Source organism: Scyliorhinus canicula, chromosome 6, assembly GCF_902713615.1.
Source record: "Scyliorhinus canicula chromosome 6, sScyCan1.1, whole genome shotgun sequence".
Lineage (NCBI taxonomy): Eukaryota > Metazoa > Chordata > Chondrichthyes > Carcharhiniformes > Scyliorhinidae > Scyliorhinus > Scyliorhinus canicula.
The window spans coordinates 222,153,698-222,169,675 of record NC_052151.1 but is presented as its reverse complement, the minus strand read 5'-3'; the positions used below and the strand labels follow the sequence as shown (position 1 = coordinate 222,169,675).

General features: G+C 49.8%; 1 protein-coding gene across 1 annotated transcript; it reads right to left on the bottom strand.

The window, feature by feature from the left end:
• Positions 1-3,912: 3,912 nt before the first annotated feature.
• LOC119968044 (neoverrucotoxin subunit beta-like) lies at positions 3,913-14,303 on the bottom strand. Its single transcript, XM_038801142.1, has 3 exons — positions 14,124-14,303; positions 13,609-13,723; positions 3,913-6,629 (listed from the first exon to the last, which is right to left on the bottom strand). Exons 1-3 carry the CDS (start codon positions 14,301-14,303, stop codon positions 4,723-4,725), a joined length of 2,202 nt encoding a protein of 733 aa, XP_038657070.1. The 3' UTR covers positions 3,913-4,722.
• Positions 14,304-15,978: the final 1,675 nt, after the last annotated feature.

The window sequence follows — 15,978 nt, the reverse complement described above, 5'->3', positions numbered from 1 at the left end:
TTAGGTGGATTGGCCATGATAAATTGCCCTTAGTGTCCAAAATTGCCCTTAGTGTTGGGTGGGGTTACAGGGTTATGGGGATAGTGTGGAGGTCTTGACCTTGGGTAGGGTGCTCTTTCCAAGAGCCGGTGCAGACTCGATGGGCCGAATGGCCTCCTTCTGTACTGTAAATTCTATGTCTAAATGGAGAAGGACCGACTGGATATCGGCCGGATCTGCTATAATTTCTCAGGGAGACGGAAGCTCCATCTGGTGGTCGAATGCTAGAATTGCAATGAGCTGAATCTCCTGTAAGGCTCCATCTGGTGGTCCAATTATAGAATTGCACCAACCTGAATCTCCGGTGTACGGCTCCATCTGGTGGTCGAAGGATAGAATTGCACCAACCGTAATCCCCGGTGTAAGGCTCCATCTGGTGGTCGAATGATAGAATTGCACCGACCTGAATCTCCAGTGTAAGGCTCCATCTGGTGGCCGAATGATAGAATTGCACCGAGCTGAATCTCTTGTGTGAGCTCCATCTGGTGGTCGAAGGATAAAATTGCACCCACCTGAATCTCCTGTGTAATGCTCCATCTGGTGGTCAAAAGATAGAATTGCACCAAGCTGAATCTCCGGTGTAAGGCTCCATCTGGTGGTCGAATGATAAAATTGTACCAACCTGAATCTCCTGTGTAACGCTCCATCTGGTGGTCAAAGGATAGAATTGCACGAAGCTGAATCTCCGGTGTAAAGCTCCATCTGGTGGTCAAAGGATAGAATTGCACGAAGCTGAATCTCCGGTGTAAGGCTCCATCTGGTGGTCGAATGAAAGAATTGCACCGAGCTGAATCTCCGGTGTAAGGCTCCGTCTGGTGGTCAAAAGATAGAATTGCACCAAGCTGAATCTCCGGTGTAAGGCTCCATCTGGTGGTCGAATGATAAAATTGTACCAACCTGAATCTCCTGTGTAACGCTCCATCTGGTGGTCAAAGGATAGAATTGCACGAAGCTGAATCTCCGGTGTAAGGCTCCATCGTGTGGTCGATGGATAGAATTGCACCAAGCTGAATCTCCGGTGTAAGGCTCCATCTGGTGGTCGAATGATAAAATTGTACCAACCTGAATCTCCTGTGTAACGCTCCATCTGGTGGTCAAAGGATAGAATTGCACGAAGCTGAATCTCCGGTGTAAGGCTCCATCTGGTGATCGAATGATAGAATTGCACCGACCTGAATCTCCTATGTATGGCTCCATCTGGTGGTCGAATGATAGAATTGGACCGAGCTGAATCTCCTGTGTAAGGCTCCATCTGGTGGTCCAAGGATGGAATTGCACCGAGCTGAATATCCAGTGTATGGCTCCATCTGGTCGTCGAATGATAGAATTGCACCAGCCTGAATCTCCTGTGTAAGGCTCCATCTCGTGGTCGAAGGATAGAATTGCAACTAGCTGAATCTCCGGCGTAATGCTCCATCTGGTGGTCGAATGATAGAATTGCACCGAGCTGAATCTCCGGCGTAAGGCTCCATCTGGTGGTCGAATGATAGAATTGCACCGAGCTGAGTCTCCTGTGTAAGGCTCTATCTGGTGGTCGAATGATAGAATTGCACTGAGCTGAATCTCATGAGTAAGGCTCCATCTGGTGGCCGAATGATAGAATTGCACCGAGCTGAGTCTCCTGTGTAATGCTCCATCTGGTGGTCGAATGATAGAATTGCACTGAGCTGAATCTCCTGTGTGAGGCTCCATCTGGTGGCCGAATGATAGAATTACACTGTATTACATTCAATCAATTCCCCAGAGTGTCACTTTTGGAGAAGACTTGGCACCGACAGAGACCACAACCTCGGCAGCGAAGATTCATGGCCAACCTTTTCCTTCAAATCCCGTTATTTTATTCCTTCCCCTACCAGATGTTTGTCTTGTGTGAAAAAAATGAAAGGAAATGAAAATGGCTTATTGTCACAAGTAGGCTTCAAATGAAGTTACTGTGAAAAGCCCTTAGTCGCCACATTCCAGCGCCTGTTTGGGGAGGCTGGTACGGGAATTGAACCCACGCTGATGGCCTGCCTTTAAAAGCCAGCGATTTAGCCTTGTGCTAAACCAGCCCCTTATGTGTATCTACAATAATAATCTTTATTATCACAAGTAGACTTACATTAACACTGCAATGATGTCACTGTTCAGATACACGGAGGGAGAATTCAGAATGTCCAATTAATCTAACAAGCAAGTCTTTTGGGACTTGTGAGAGGGAACCGGAGCACCTGGAGGAAACCCACTCAGACACGGGGAGAACGTGCAGACACCGCACAGTGACCCAAGCCGACAATCGAACCCGGGACCCTGGCGCTGTGAAGCAACAGCGCTAACCACTGTGCTACCGTGCTGCCCGTCTAGGTGGAGAGTTTCGGGAATAGGGAGATTAGCAGAGCATTGTTCCGTTATTGCCATAATGTGTTCACTTTTTACCCTTGTTATCAACAAACAGTTTGTTAAAGTTTTGTATATAAATCTGGTGCCTGTAACTCATTGGAGCAGGCCCAGGGTTCCAATCTCAGGGAAACACACATATTCTTAGCTAATTCACTTATGCTGGGGCTCTGGGGCCTGTGGGACTGGAATTGACTGCAAACTCGCCCAGAGTGTCGTTACACAGCCGGTGGGATTTTCCTGGGCACGGGGGATGGGGGGGGGGGGCTTTGGGGAAACTTCCACCCAGCACGTTTGTGTCAGATTTGTGCATTTCCTTACCCTCAGAGGCATTCACTCCTTCATCTACAATAAACTCCAGCAACGTTATTTATAATTACACTCTCTATAATCAATCTCTAGCCTCACTTCACTATCACACGCATAAATATTAGATGCAGATGAAGTTAGATCGGTAATTATAAAACTGGAATTCATGATTCAGTCTTTATATCGATGCAACCCTGATACATGTCCCCACAGTTCCAGCGGCTGCTCTCCCTGATGTTTTTAGAGCTGAGCGGTGGTAATTTAACCTGGGGGTCACCACACCTCAGGCGAGGGGCCAGGTTGAGAAGGCAGGGCCTTCATGAATAACCTCAGCCAGGACGGGAATTGAACCCGTGCTGTTGGCGGCATTCCTAGAATCGTAGAATTTACAGTGCAGAAGGAGGCCATTTGGCCCATCGAGTCTGCACTGGTCCTTGGAAAGAGTACCTAAGAGTACCCTATCTCCTCCCCTCCACCCTATCTCCTCCCCTCCACCCTATACCCGTAACCCCACCTAACCGTTTTTTTTGGACACTCAGGGCAATTTAACATGGCCAATCTACCGAACTAACCCGCACATCTTTGGACTGTGGGAGGAAACCCACGCAGACAGGGGGAGAACGTACGAACCTGGGACCCTGGAGCTGTGAAGCAACCGTGCTAACCACTGTGCTACCGTGCTGCCCATTTAGTGGTGCATCACCAACCAGCCAATGAAGCAACTGAACAAACCGACCCAGTACAATGTGACACTCTGGGTAAGTGTTCGGTCAATTTCAGCCCCACCCGTCCTACAGTCTCAAACCGACCCAGTACAATGTGACACTCTGGGTAAGTGTTCGGTCAATTTCAGCCCCACCCGTCCTACAGTCTCAAACCGACCCAGTACAATGTGACACTCTGGGTAAGTGTTCGGTCAATTTCAGCCCCACCCGTCCTACAGTCTCAAACCGACCCAGTACAATGTGACACTCTGGGTAAGTGTTCGGTCAATTTCAGCCCCACCCGTCCTACAGTCTCAAACCGACCCAGTACATTGTGACACTCTGGGTAAGTGTTCGGTCAATTTCAGCCCCACCCATCCTACAGTCTCAACACAAGTGAATGAACCAATAATTCTTATAAATTCTTATAAAAATACCCAACCTTTGGCCCTTGGCTGTACAATAATAACAATCACCAGGTTTATAAGTCGAAACACGATTGCTGTTTATTTATAACAAGGTTAATGGCGAAAAATGCAGTGAATGCAACTGGATGACTGCAAGCTAACTTACTCCCCCCTTTGCCTGTGCCCTTTGCCTGTGCCCCTTCTCGCTACCCGCACACAAGACAGACAACCATAGAGGGGGAGTTGGGGTGGAAAGCGTAAAAATAATAAAGATGAAGGTCCAGAGATAAAAGTTGTTTGTTTGTCCTTCTTTGTTCCTGGTAGTTTCTGAAGTCAGGATGTCTGGTGACCGATTGGCCTTCCTCGTGGGTTATTCTCTCGTCCAACTTCCTCCATCCGGCAGGAGATACAGAAGTCAGGGAACACGCACAAACAGATTCAAAAACAGCTTCTTCACCTCTGTTACCAGACTCCTAAATGACCCTCTTATGGACTGAACTGATCTCTCCACACATCTTCTCTACAGAGTAGTACTACACTCTGTATGCTTCACCCGATGCCTGTGTCTATGTATTTACATTGTGTATTTGTTACATCCTAGTGTTTCCATGTATGGAATGATCTGTCTGGACTGAACGCAGAACAATACTTTTCACTGTACCTCGGTACACGTTGCAATCAAATCAAATTCATGAATCAAATCCATGCTTATGTTTTGCAGGGAGTTCAGACAATGACAAGTGTGGAGTCTATCCGTAGACGGCCCAGTCATGTCCCATGATCATCCAATTTCAGATGCTTCTGGCAACTTGGCCAATTTGCAGGTCAGCTGACCTCCGCAGTCACTTTTAAAGACACTAGTTCAAGCTGATTCCTTTTTTCAAAAATCAGTCCAGGGCATAACCCGCGGTGGAGAAAATATTGTCAATTCCATACGATGGTGCTTCGAAATCGTCAAAGAAATTGATTATCATTGTTTTATCAGATAACTGGGTTGTTCCAATTTCATCATTCTCACTGAATGAAGCCTTGGGAAGGGTACGGACCCTGGCGGTGGGATCACTGAGCAAGCCCACCCAAGCCTTATACACAGGGGCCAATCTGAACAGGTATTGTGTGTGCGGATGTAACCCAGACACCGTGAAGCTCTCGCTGTCACTCTGTGCATTCTCCCAGGACCAATCCTCATCCTTGACACGCCTGTGTCCGACCTTAAACCTCAGCACAGGTCCAGCGTTAACTTCAGGGGCTTTGAGGCACAGAGTTACACTGCAATCAGTTACTTGTCTAATCTCTGGGATGTCAGGTTTCTGCAGCGTGAATTCTTTATTCACCAAAATTCCCTCTTCATAAAGAAAAACCGATGCCCCAGAACAACTCTTGTCACCTACAGAAGCGATCACAATCCTGCTGCTCCCCTGATCTATGGTTTTCCCACGGGATTTGTTGGACTCCGTGAACTGCCGGAATAGCCGTGCCTCCTTCCTCATTCGTTCTGACACCGATGCTGCATCAAACCAACTCTCACTCGGCCGACTTGGGTCACCTTCTGATGGGCAGCTTCGTTCTGACACATTCCGTGGGGTCTTGAGGTAGTTGGAGAGTTCCTGTAGGGCCGTATCGTTATCCTGCAGTGAGCTGAAGGTGAAGCAGACAACATGCTCAATCATTGGGTCCGCCAAGATTCTGTCCAACTGGCTCTTGCTCAGAATATCCACTCCGCCCAGCATGGCCAGGTACACATCCACTGTGTTCACTTCCTTCTCAGTCTTCTCCAGCCAAGTGTCCAGGGAGGTGAGGCTGAATGGAGATCGTTCTTTCCCTTCCAATATCTCTACCAGGCTGCCTTCCCCTTGTCCTGTTCCACGGATGGATGGCAGCACCTTTGCCAGCTCTTGTTTAAGGACCATCTTGTATTCCAGGCACAATCTCCTGAAGGTTTCGACCTTTGTCTTTAACTCGGGGAAAGCTCTGGCAGATGGGTGTTTGATCAGATCATTGCATCTCATCTCAATATCATGGAACTGCTCAAAGACCAGCTCGCACTGATTGGCTAGACCGACACTGATCTCCCGAACAATCTGGGCAGCTTTATTGTCCAGCATGGTCAGAGGGTACAGCCAGACTCTCATTGGCACTGCCTTCTCTCCCTGGTCACCCAGTAACTTGGGCAGCGTTGAGTAAACTTGAACAGCTTCCTCGTAGCTCACTGGGTTCCTATCGAGTAAGAAATCTCCATGAAACGTGCAGCTGAAGGTCTCAACAACTTCTTTCTCCGTGTCGGGCAGCTTAACAGAGCCTTTTCCATCAATCTGGAGACAGGGAATCTTTTTGACCATCACCTCCATGTCTCCCTCGATTTCCTGAACTTTCTCATTGGATGAACATTCCCGGTCAATCACAAAGAAGGCCTGAGCCCCGTACAGCACGGCCGTGACAACATGAGTAGCTGAGGCCTGGTCGAAGACTGAAGGGTAGGTGATATGCTGGGGTCCCAGTTGGCTCATGGTCAGCTCCTCGAACCGGGTCGTTGCTCGGTAGTTGAGGGTGACCCGGGCTTGCTGCTTTGATGTTTTATTATTATTCAGATACTTGGCAGAGCCGCTGACCTGCACCATTCCACTCAGAAAGCTAGCCTTCAGGGAGGCTTCCACATCCAAAGAGGTGGCTTTGTCCCCGACAGATTTCGAGGAAATGATTTGAATCTCCGTGCTGGGTTTTGGATGCACATCAATGTTCTTTCGAAGTTCAGACAAGTCCCATAAAGTTACCCCGGTCAAGATAAAACAAAGAGCTGGAATGGAGAGCAGTACTGAGGGAGTGCTGCACTGTCAGAGGGTCAGTACTGAGGGAATGCTGCACTGTCAGAGGGTCAGTACTGAGGGAGGGCTGCACTGTCAGAGGGTCAGTACTGAGGGAGTGCTGCACTGTCAGACGGTCAGTACTGAGCGAGTGCTGCACTGTCAGAGGTTCAGTACTGAGGGAGTGCTGCACTGTCAGAGGGTCAGTACTGAGGGAGTGCTGCACTGTCAGCGGGTAAGTACTGAGGAAGAGCTGCACTATCAGAGGGTCAGTACTGAGGGAGTGCTGTACCGTCAGGCGGTCAGTACTGAGGGAGTGCTGTGCTGTCAGAGGGTCAGTACTGAGGGTTGTGCTGCACTGTCAGAGGGTCAGTACTGAGGGAGTGCTGCACTGTCAGAGGGTCAGTACTGAGGGAGTGCTGCACTGTCAGAGGTTCAGTACTGAGGGAGTGCTGCACTGTCAGAGGGTCAGTACTGAGGGAGTGCTGCACTGTCAGCGGGTAAGTACTGAGGAAGAGCTGCACTATCAGAGGGTCAGTACTGAGGGATTGCTGTACCGTCAGGCGGTCAGTACTGAGGGAGTGCTGTGCTGTCAGAGGGTCAGTACTGAGGGAGTGCTGCATTGCCACAGGGTCAATGCTGAGGGAGTGCTGCACTGTCAGAGGGTCAGTACTCAGGGGGTGCCGCACTGTCAGAGGGCGTGGTCTACGATTTGTGGGCGTGATCCACGAGACATGGGCTTGGTCAACGAGGAGTGGGTGTTTTCTAGGTGTGGGCGTGGTCTCAGCAGAGAGGGTATGTTCTCAACAGAGGGCGTGGTCTAGGAGGGGAGTGGTCTTGGGGTTGTGGGCATGGCCTACGAGTGAGTGAGTGAGTGAAATGTAAATGGCTTATTGTCACGTGTAGGCTTCAATGATGTTACTGTGAAAAGCCCCTAGTCGCCACATTCCGGCACCTGTTCGGGAAGGCTGTTACGGGAATTGAACCATGCTGCTAGCCTGCCTTAGTCTGCTTCCAAAGCCAGCGATGTGAGTGAGTGAGTGAGTGAGCTAGCTGTAACTTTGTGCCAAAGTAACAGGGGTGATATTAATTCTGAGCGTCCCGGGTGTGTAAATGTAACTGACTCAGCCGCTCCCTGCAACCTGAAATGAAAATGGCTTATTGTCACGAGTAAGCTTCAAATGAAGTTACTGTGAAAAGTCCCTAGTTGCCACATTCTGGCGCCTGTTCAGGGAGGCTGTTATAGGAATTGATCCGTGCTGTTAGTTTGCCTCGGTCTGCCTTCAAAGCCAGCGATTAGCCCAGTGAGCTAAACATCCCATAGCAAATGTAAATGATACTCAACACTGTTGACTGCACCTTCTGGGATCTTTCTGTGCGCCAATGGACTTTGCTTTAGAAAGGTCTTTCTTAGTTTTAAGAGGCAGTTTAACTGCAGAAACTGAAGGGACTTCTCCAGGGATGTTCCAATCCACACATAACACGGTGGTGTGGGTGGGGTGGGGGGGGGTGTTAGGTACAGTGGGGAATGGGGCTCCCAGCAGGAGTGAGGGGTGGCGTAGAGGAGGGACAGCGTCCCACCTGGTTAGGTCCAGATTGCTGCTGCTGTGGGATCTTGCTTTTCACTCACTGGCCTGTGGCCTGTTCCTGCACAGCAACAGTGACCACAACTCTTAAATTAAAATTGGAGTGAGTGAGTGAGTTTGTGGACGTGGTCTACGAGTTGTAGAAGTGGTCAAGGGGTTGTGGGCGTGGTCTAGGAGGAGTGGGCGTCGTCTAGGGGTGTGTGGGCGTGGTCTAGGGGGTGTGGGCGTGGTCTAGGATTTGTGGGTGTGGTCTAGGGGTTGTGGGTACTGACCCTCTGACAGTGCAGCACTCCCTCAGTACTGACCCTCTGGCAGTGCAGCAACCTCAGTACTGACCCTCTGACAGTGCGGCACTCCCTCAGTACTGACCCTCTGACAGTGCAGCAACCTCAGTACTGACCCTCTGACAGGGCAGCACTCCCTCAGTACTGACCCTCTGGCAGTGCAGCACTCCCTCAGTACTGACCCTCTGACAGTGCAGCACTCCCTCAGTACTGACCCTCTGGCAGTGCAGCACTCCCTCAGTACTGACCCGCTGACAGTGCAGCTCTCCCTCAGTACTGACCCTCTGGCAGTGCAGCACTCCCTCAGTACTGACCCTCTGACAGTGCAGCACTCCCTCAGTACTGACCGTCAGACAGTGCGGCACTCCCTCAGTACTGACCCTCTGACAGTGCAGCACTCCCTCAGTACTGACCCTCTGACAGTGCAGCACTTCCTCAGTACTGACCGTCTGACAGTGTAGCATTCCCTCAGTACTGACCATCTGACAGTGCAGCACTCCCTCAGTACTGACCCTCTGACAGTGCAGCACTCCCTCAGTACTGACCCTCTGACAGTGCGGCACTCCCTCAGTACTGACCCTCTGACAGTGCAGCACTCCCTCAGTACTGACCCTCTGACAGTGTAGCTCCCTCAGTACTGACCCTCTGACAGTGCGGCACTCCCTCAGTACTGACCTTCTGACATTGCAGCACTCCCTCAGTAGTGACCCTGACAGTGCAGCCCTCCCTCAGTACTGACCATCTGACAGTGCAGCACTCCCTCAGGACTGAACATCTGACAGTGTAGCACTCCCTCAGTACTGACCATCTGACAGTGTACCACTCCCTCAGTACTGACCCTCTGACAGTGTAGCACTTCCTCAGTACTGACCATCTGACAGTGTAGCATTCCCTCAGTACTGACCATCTGACAGTGCAGCACTCCCTCAGTACTGACCCTCTGACAGTGCGGCACTCCCTCAGTACTGACCCTCTGACAGTGCAGCACTCCCTCAGTACTGACCCTCTGATAGTGCAGCACTCCCTCAGTACTGACCCTCTGACAGTGTAGCACTCCCTCAGTACTGACCCTCTGACAGTGCGGCACTCCCTCAGGACTGACCATCTGACAGTGTAGCACTCCCTCAGTACTGAGCATCTGACAATGCAGCACTCCCTCAGTACTGACCCTCTGATAGTGCAGCACTCCCTCAGTACTGACCCTCTGACAGTGTAGCACTCCCTCAGTACTGACCCTCTGACAGTGCGGCACTCCCTCAGGACTGACCATCTGACAGTGCAGCACTCCCTCAGTACTGACTCTGACAGTGCAGCACTCCCTCAGTACTGACCCTCTGAGGGCAGCACTCCCTCAGTACTGCCCGTCTGACAGTGTAGCACTCCCTCAGTACTGACCCTCTGACAGTGCAGCGCTCCCTCAGTACTGACCATCTGACAGTGCAGCACTCCCTCAGTACTGACCATCTGACAGTGTAGCACTCCCTCAGTACTGGCCATCTGACAGTTTAGCACTCCCTCAGTATTGACCATCTGACAGTGCAACACTCCCTCAGTACTGACCCTCTGACAGTGCAACACTCCCTCAGTACTGCCTCTCTGACGGTGCAGCGCTCCCTCAGTACTGACCCTCTGACAGTGCAGCACTCCCTCAGTGCTGACCCTCTGACAGTGCAGCACTCCCTCAGTACTGACCCTCTGACAGTGCAGCACTCCCTCAGTACTGACCCTCTGACAGTGCAGCTCTCCCTCAGTACTGACCCTCTGACAGTGAAGCACTCCCTCAGTACTGACCCTCTGACTGGGCAGCACTCCCTCAGTACTGACCCTCTTACAGTGCGATGTAGTTGGGTCTGATGGGGTCTGTGACGATGGTGTCCAGGAGGGGTTTGCCGGGCCCGCACTGAGGCTCTGGTAGGCCACCTCTAACAAGGTAGCTAGCTTTACCGTGTCCCACAGGTCAGAGGTCCCGTTTTCCAGCAGACGCTGCCTGATGTAATTCGAGCGGACCCCAGCCACGTAGTTGTCCCGGATCCTCTGCCATCACATCTCGGTAGCTACAGTTCCTCGCGAGTGTAGTCAGGGTTTCCAGGTACTCGTCCTGCGATTCTCCGGCGCGTTGGCTGCGAGTAGTGAGAAGGTGTTGAGTGAACACCTCGTTTACGGCTTTACGAAATGAGCCTTGAGGGTTCTGACCGCTGCGTCATCCATGGCCGTTTTCTCGATCATTACTGAGATTCGATGGCTCCGTGTTCCTCCCACAGTCCAAAGATGTGCAGGTTAGGTGGATTGGCCATGATAAATTGCCCTTAGTGTCCAAAATTGCCCTTAGTGTTGGGTGGGGTTACTGGGTAATGGGGATACGGTGGAGGTCTTAACCTTGGGTAGGGTGCTCTTTCCAGGAGCCGGTGTAGACTCGATGGGCCGAATGGCCTCCTTCTGCACTCTTAATTCTATTTTTAAAAAACTGGTTTATGTGAAACCATGCGACTTGTCATTGGGATAAGTGATTTTATATACGGAAGGGCTGACTTTATCTGAGATGGAGTAGGGTCCTGAAAATTTGGGGGAGAGGAATGAGCTCCGGTTGTATAGGGGTAGCATGACCTGCTGCCCTACTACAAATTCTGTGGCGCGTACTGTCTTGTCGAAGCAAACTTTACTTTGCTTCTTACTTGTCCCAAGCCTAACAGCTGCTGCGAGCTGGGCTGCTTTTACATTCTCGATTATCTGCTGAACTGCTCTCTCATGGGTGAGGGCGGTGACTGTGGGGCTGGCCAAACCCAGTCCTAACAAATATTCTGTCCCCTTCATGGATGGTCCGGTCATGAGGGTGTGGGGGGTGTATCCTGTCGATGTGGATACTGTGTTCCTTATGAACATTAGTGCAAAGAGGAGAACTGTGTCCCAGGTGCTATTGTGCAGTTACACCATTTTCCTCAGGGTTGCTTTGAGAGTCCTATTCATTCTCTCGATGATTCCGCTTGATTGTGGGTGATATGCAATATGGAATTTTTGTTTGATTCCGAAAATCGTGAGGATGTCTTTCATCACTCGTCCTGTAAAATGTGACCTTTGGTCGGACTCAATGCTGTGTAGAAGTCCCCATCTTGTAAAAATGTGCTGAGTGAGGATTTTGGCTGTCGCTTTAGCCATGTTCGTTCTGGGTGGAAAAGCTTCCACCCGTTTCGTGAAGGTGTTGATGACCACCAACACATACTTAAAACCATTCTTGCAGGGGTGTAGGGGTCCTGTATAATCAATTAGCAAATTCGTCCAGGGGCCATTAACGGGGTGGGTGTGACTAAGCTGACCTTTCCTTGTCCGATATCTGTCCGATTGTTCTGGGCGCAGATTAAACAGTTTTCAATGTAATGCGTGACATTGGATTTTAAATCGGGCCACCAGCAGAGAGGTCTGAGGTGGGTGAGGGTGGCTTCTGTGCCTTGATGTCCATGGTTGTCATGGAATTGACAGATAATTTGGTTTCTGTCCTGGGAGGGGATCACATAAGTACCATCTTTTAAAATTATACCATCATGTGGCGTCAACGTGTTTTTGTATTTATCATAGGGGCTGGGAAGTTGCCTTTTAAAACTTCCCTGAGCTTCTCGTCTTCTTTTTGGGCCTGTGCTAAATCCTGAATGTTGGTCTGTGAGACCTGAACCTCGTGTACTGGGCGCTCTCGGAGGGTTCCAAAAGTGACCGTGCCTGGAACCTGCCTTTGCTGGGGCGTCTGCCTTAACGTTACCGGGGATGGGGGGATGGGGGGATGGGGGGGGGGGGAAGAACGATGGTGGCTATGAACTTTAATAATACCATATTTCCGATCTTTAGCTGTCCTTAGAATATGCTGGAGTAATGGGGCTGAGGGTAGGGGTTTTCCATCTACGGAAACAAATCCTCTAGCTTCCCACAGGGGGAGGAATTCTGTTAAACTGTTACAGACATATAGATTGTCGGAATATATGTTGGCTGGGGTCGGGAACGAGTTGGGGGTGATCTACAATATACACAATGGCTGCTAATTCTGCTGCCTGTGAGCCGAGGGGCTCGGGCAATTTTAAGGATATATCTTCTAATGCGCGTCCCTGTGTGCCCTCTACCTATATACAGCAACCGGTAATCCTTTTTCCGTTCAAAACCGTGGAGGAGCCATCCATATAAATCCAAAGGGGTGCGCCTGTGTCTGTGGGCTGGGGTCTCTGGGGTATAGTATCTGGTTTTGGGAGAGCTGAGTTTGGTACAAAGGGTCCTGTGTTGTGCCTGGTGGTGATTATTTCACATTCATGTGGGGTTTCTGCGTAATGTCAATTATAGGTGAGGAAAGTGTGTGTTTTTGTCTTCTTTACTGTAATGTCCCATCCCTGTAAGAGAAAGGCCCATCAGGCGGCACAAATTTGGCTGACTGTGCCGTCCTTTAGTCGACCATCTAGTAGAAGTTGGGTTGGGGTGTGCTCATTTAAAATGGTGACGGGGTTGAGGCCTGTTATGTAGGCGAAGTATTGAACTGCCCAAAAAAACTGTGAGCAGGTGCCTTTCGCAGGCAGAAAATCCTTGCTCAACTGGGTCAAGTACTTGTGAGACGTATGCTACGGGGCCTAACCGATCGTGTCTTTCCTGGAGGAACATGGCCGAATGGGTTCGGTCAGTGGTTGCAACCTCAATTGTGTATGGGGAGAGTGGATCTGGGACCTGTAATGCGGAAGCTGTGCTCAGGGCACCTTTTAATGCATCTACATCAGCCGTGTGCTGTGGAAGCCATTCCCAAGGTGCTTGCTTCTTTCGGAGTTCAGAAAGAGGGGCTGCCTTTGTGGCAAAACCGTTGTTATGATTCCTACAGTTGCCAACCAGTCCTTGAAATGACTGTAGGACTGTGACATTATGGGGCAGGGTTAATTTGACAATGGAGTTGATGTGTTTCTGCTCAATCTCGCGTTTGCCATGGGTGATCACTGTTCCTAAATAAATTACTTTTTCTTGCAGAATTTGGGCCCTTTTGGGGTTCACTATATCCAATTTGTTGAAGGAGTCCTAATAACTCGGTGGGAAGGGAAATGTGCTCTCCCTTAGTGTCGGCCTGTAGAAGTAAGTCATCTACATACTGGATAAGGCAATCAGGTCGGGAAAATTTGGCGAATCCATTCGCCAGCTGTCAGTGGAAAATGGAGGGGGAGTTGTAGCAGCCTTGAAGTAGGCATGTCCACGTGTATTGCTGTCCTTGGAAGGAGAAAGCAAATTTATATTAGCACACTTTATACAATGGAATGGACCAAAAGCCATTGCTAATGTCCAAAACCGATTTTTGTTTTTTTTTTTTCTTTTTTTTTTCTTTTTTTTCTTTTAAACTGCCGTCCATGTTTTAATATTGCCTCAGGACTCGTGGCCACGGTGGGGGCTGCTACTGGGGTTCCTTTGTTGAGTTCCCGATAGTCGATGGTCAGTCGCCATGATCCATCGGGTTTCCTGATGGGCCAAATTGGAGCATTGTTAGTTGAGGATACTGAATGGAGTACGCCTTGGTTAAGCAAATTCTGGATAACCTTTGCGATTTCTCCCTCTGCGTCTTGGGGAAACCGTACTGCTTTTGGGGTTTGGGGTCAGGACCTGTACTGTTTACTGAGCCAGCTATCTTGCCACAGTTGTGCTTGTGCTGGGTAAAAGCTGCTTTGTGTTGCTGCAAAACGTCCTTGTCCTGACTAATGGCTCGAGGGTCATACCAGAAGTCTCCTACTGCGCTAATCGTGGGTGCGTAGTCTCTAACTGTTAGCGTGGCGGGGGCTCGTGCTTCCTTTGCCATTCTCCACACACATTTGTTTACATGGTCGAATGATAGATTGTGGGAGATCTAAAATCTATACCTAAAATGCGTTCGGCTGTCTGGGGTAGATCTATAAGTACAACGGGGTGTTTGGTTTTAATGTTCCCTATCTGAATTGCTACAGGGGCTGTGACGTGTCCCTGCTGTAAGTGCCCTGTAAAACCGTTGAGAGTAATGGTGTCCGTGGTGGGCCATGTGTCTCGTTGAAATATTGTGGAGGAGTTGAGCATGGTACGGGACCCTCCTGTGTCCCAAAGGAATTCTACGTGGTGTACCCGAACTGTGCCTGCCATTACCGGTCTACCGGACTTGTCCCAAAGGGTGTCGCAGACCCAAGTTCGGGAGTCCGAACACCGTCAATCTGTGCCGTTCATATCTGCGTTATCGGAATGGGCGCTAATACTATGAATTGGCTTGGCCCTATTCTTATTCAGGGTGATGGCCTGCTTGTTTCACTGCTGTTTCTGGGGTGCATCGCACTCTCGTGCATAGTGTCCTAATTGTCAGCAATTGTAACATTCGTGGGATTTAGGCTGCTGTGGACTATTTCTTCCCGTGTTTGCCCATGTGGGGTTCTAGTGTGTGCTAACTGGATGCATGTTATTATCTGCCTGCTCTTCCTCTGCTTTACCATAAGCTGATTTTCCCTGAATGGACTGTTCTCAAGCTCAGGACAGTCTCTTTAGTACCCATTTCTCATTGTGGGTCTCGTCTGGGGGGTCATAATTTACGCAAGCTCTGTGTCCTGCTTCTGTCATGTGAGAGACTAGGATTTGAGTACATTTGGCCATATTGCTTTTGGCATTTGGCATGGTCTACCGAGCTCTGCCTTTGTTCTGTCGTGGAACTGTGGAGTGCTCGTAGGGCTGCTTTTAAATCCTGACATTGTTTCTGTAATTGCTTGACTTGGTGTTCTGTTTCTTCTCGGACCAACACCGCGCGTTGCGTGTCTTGGTAGGCCTTGTCATATTGCGACTGAAAGCTGCTCAAGTGGGCGAGACAAGATTGGTGTGCCCGTTTTACATCAGCATCTCCTTGTCCTTCGCCGCTAACTGCTCCCTAAGTTCCCTGTTAACTTTCTCGTACTCACGTCTCCCTCACTATCCTTGTCTCTCTCTTCACCCTCTCTGCGGAGCGTCCTCACGATTCCTCTGTGCCTCGCAATTGTGCCAAGCAGGACACGATTGCCATCGGCTTACGAGCTTTCCCGAATCTTTTCCTATGGATCTCGGTCAGGTTCCCCCACCAAGTATGCTCTACACTTCCGGGACCTGTTTCATCGTTCACACAAAATTCACTCCAAAGGGGCCGTCCTTTCCCTTTGAGCTGTTTTCTAATTTCCTCTTCCCATACGGGATACTGTCCTACTCTACTGGTCGCTGCGACCTCGAATTCCTGGGGGTTAATAAGGTGTTCCATTGCCTTCATTGCCATTTTTATCGCTATCTCTGGGGTTCTACTGAATTTTGGTAATAAAGTGGTGATGTAAACACGGGAACGGCTTACGCTATTTTCCGGCCGACAAAACTCCCAACAGTTTTACGCAACAAAATCTCTGAGGTTTACCTTATATCCCTGTTAGTACACATGCATTAACACACTTCTGAACCTCGGAGGCTTGATAAATATTGTTCTTACAATTGTGGTTTTTCTT

Coding starts and splice junctions, on each gene's coding strand:
- LOC119968044 (XM_038801142.1), bottom strand. CDS start 14,303: ATGGCAAAGGAAGCACGAGCCCCCGCCACGCTAACAGTTAGAGACTAC. Junction 13,724..14,123: donor GTGGCAAGATAGCTGGCTCA/GTAAACAGTACA, acceptor TCTCCTTCCAAG/GACAGCAATACACGTGGACA. Junction 6,630..13,608: donor CGACCTGATTGCCTTATCCA/GTATGTAGATGA, acceptor TCTCCATTCCAG/CTCTTTGTTTTATCTTGACC.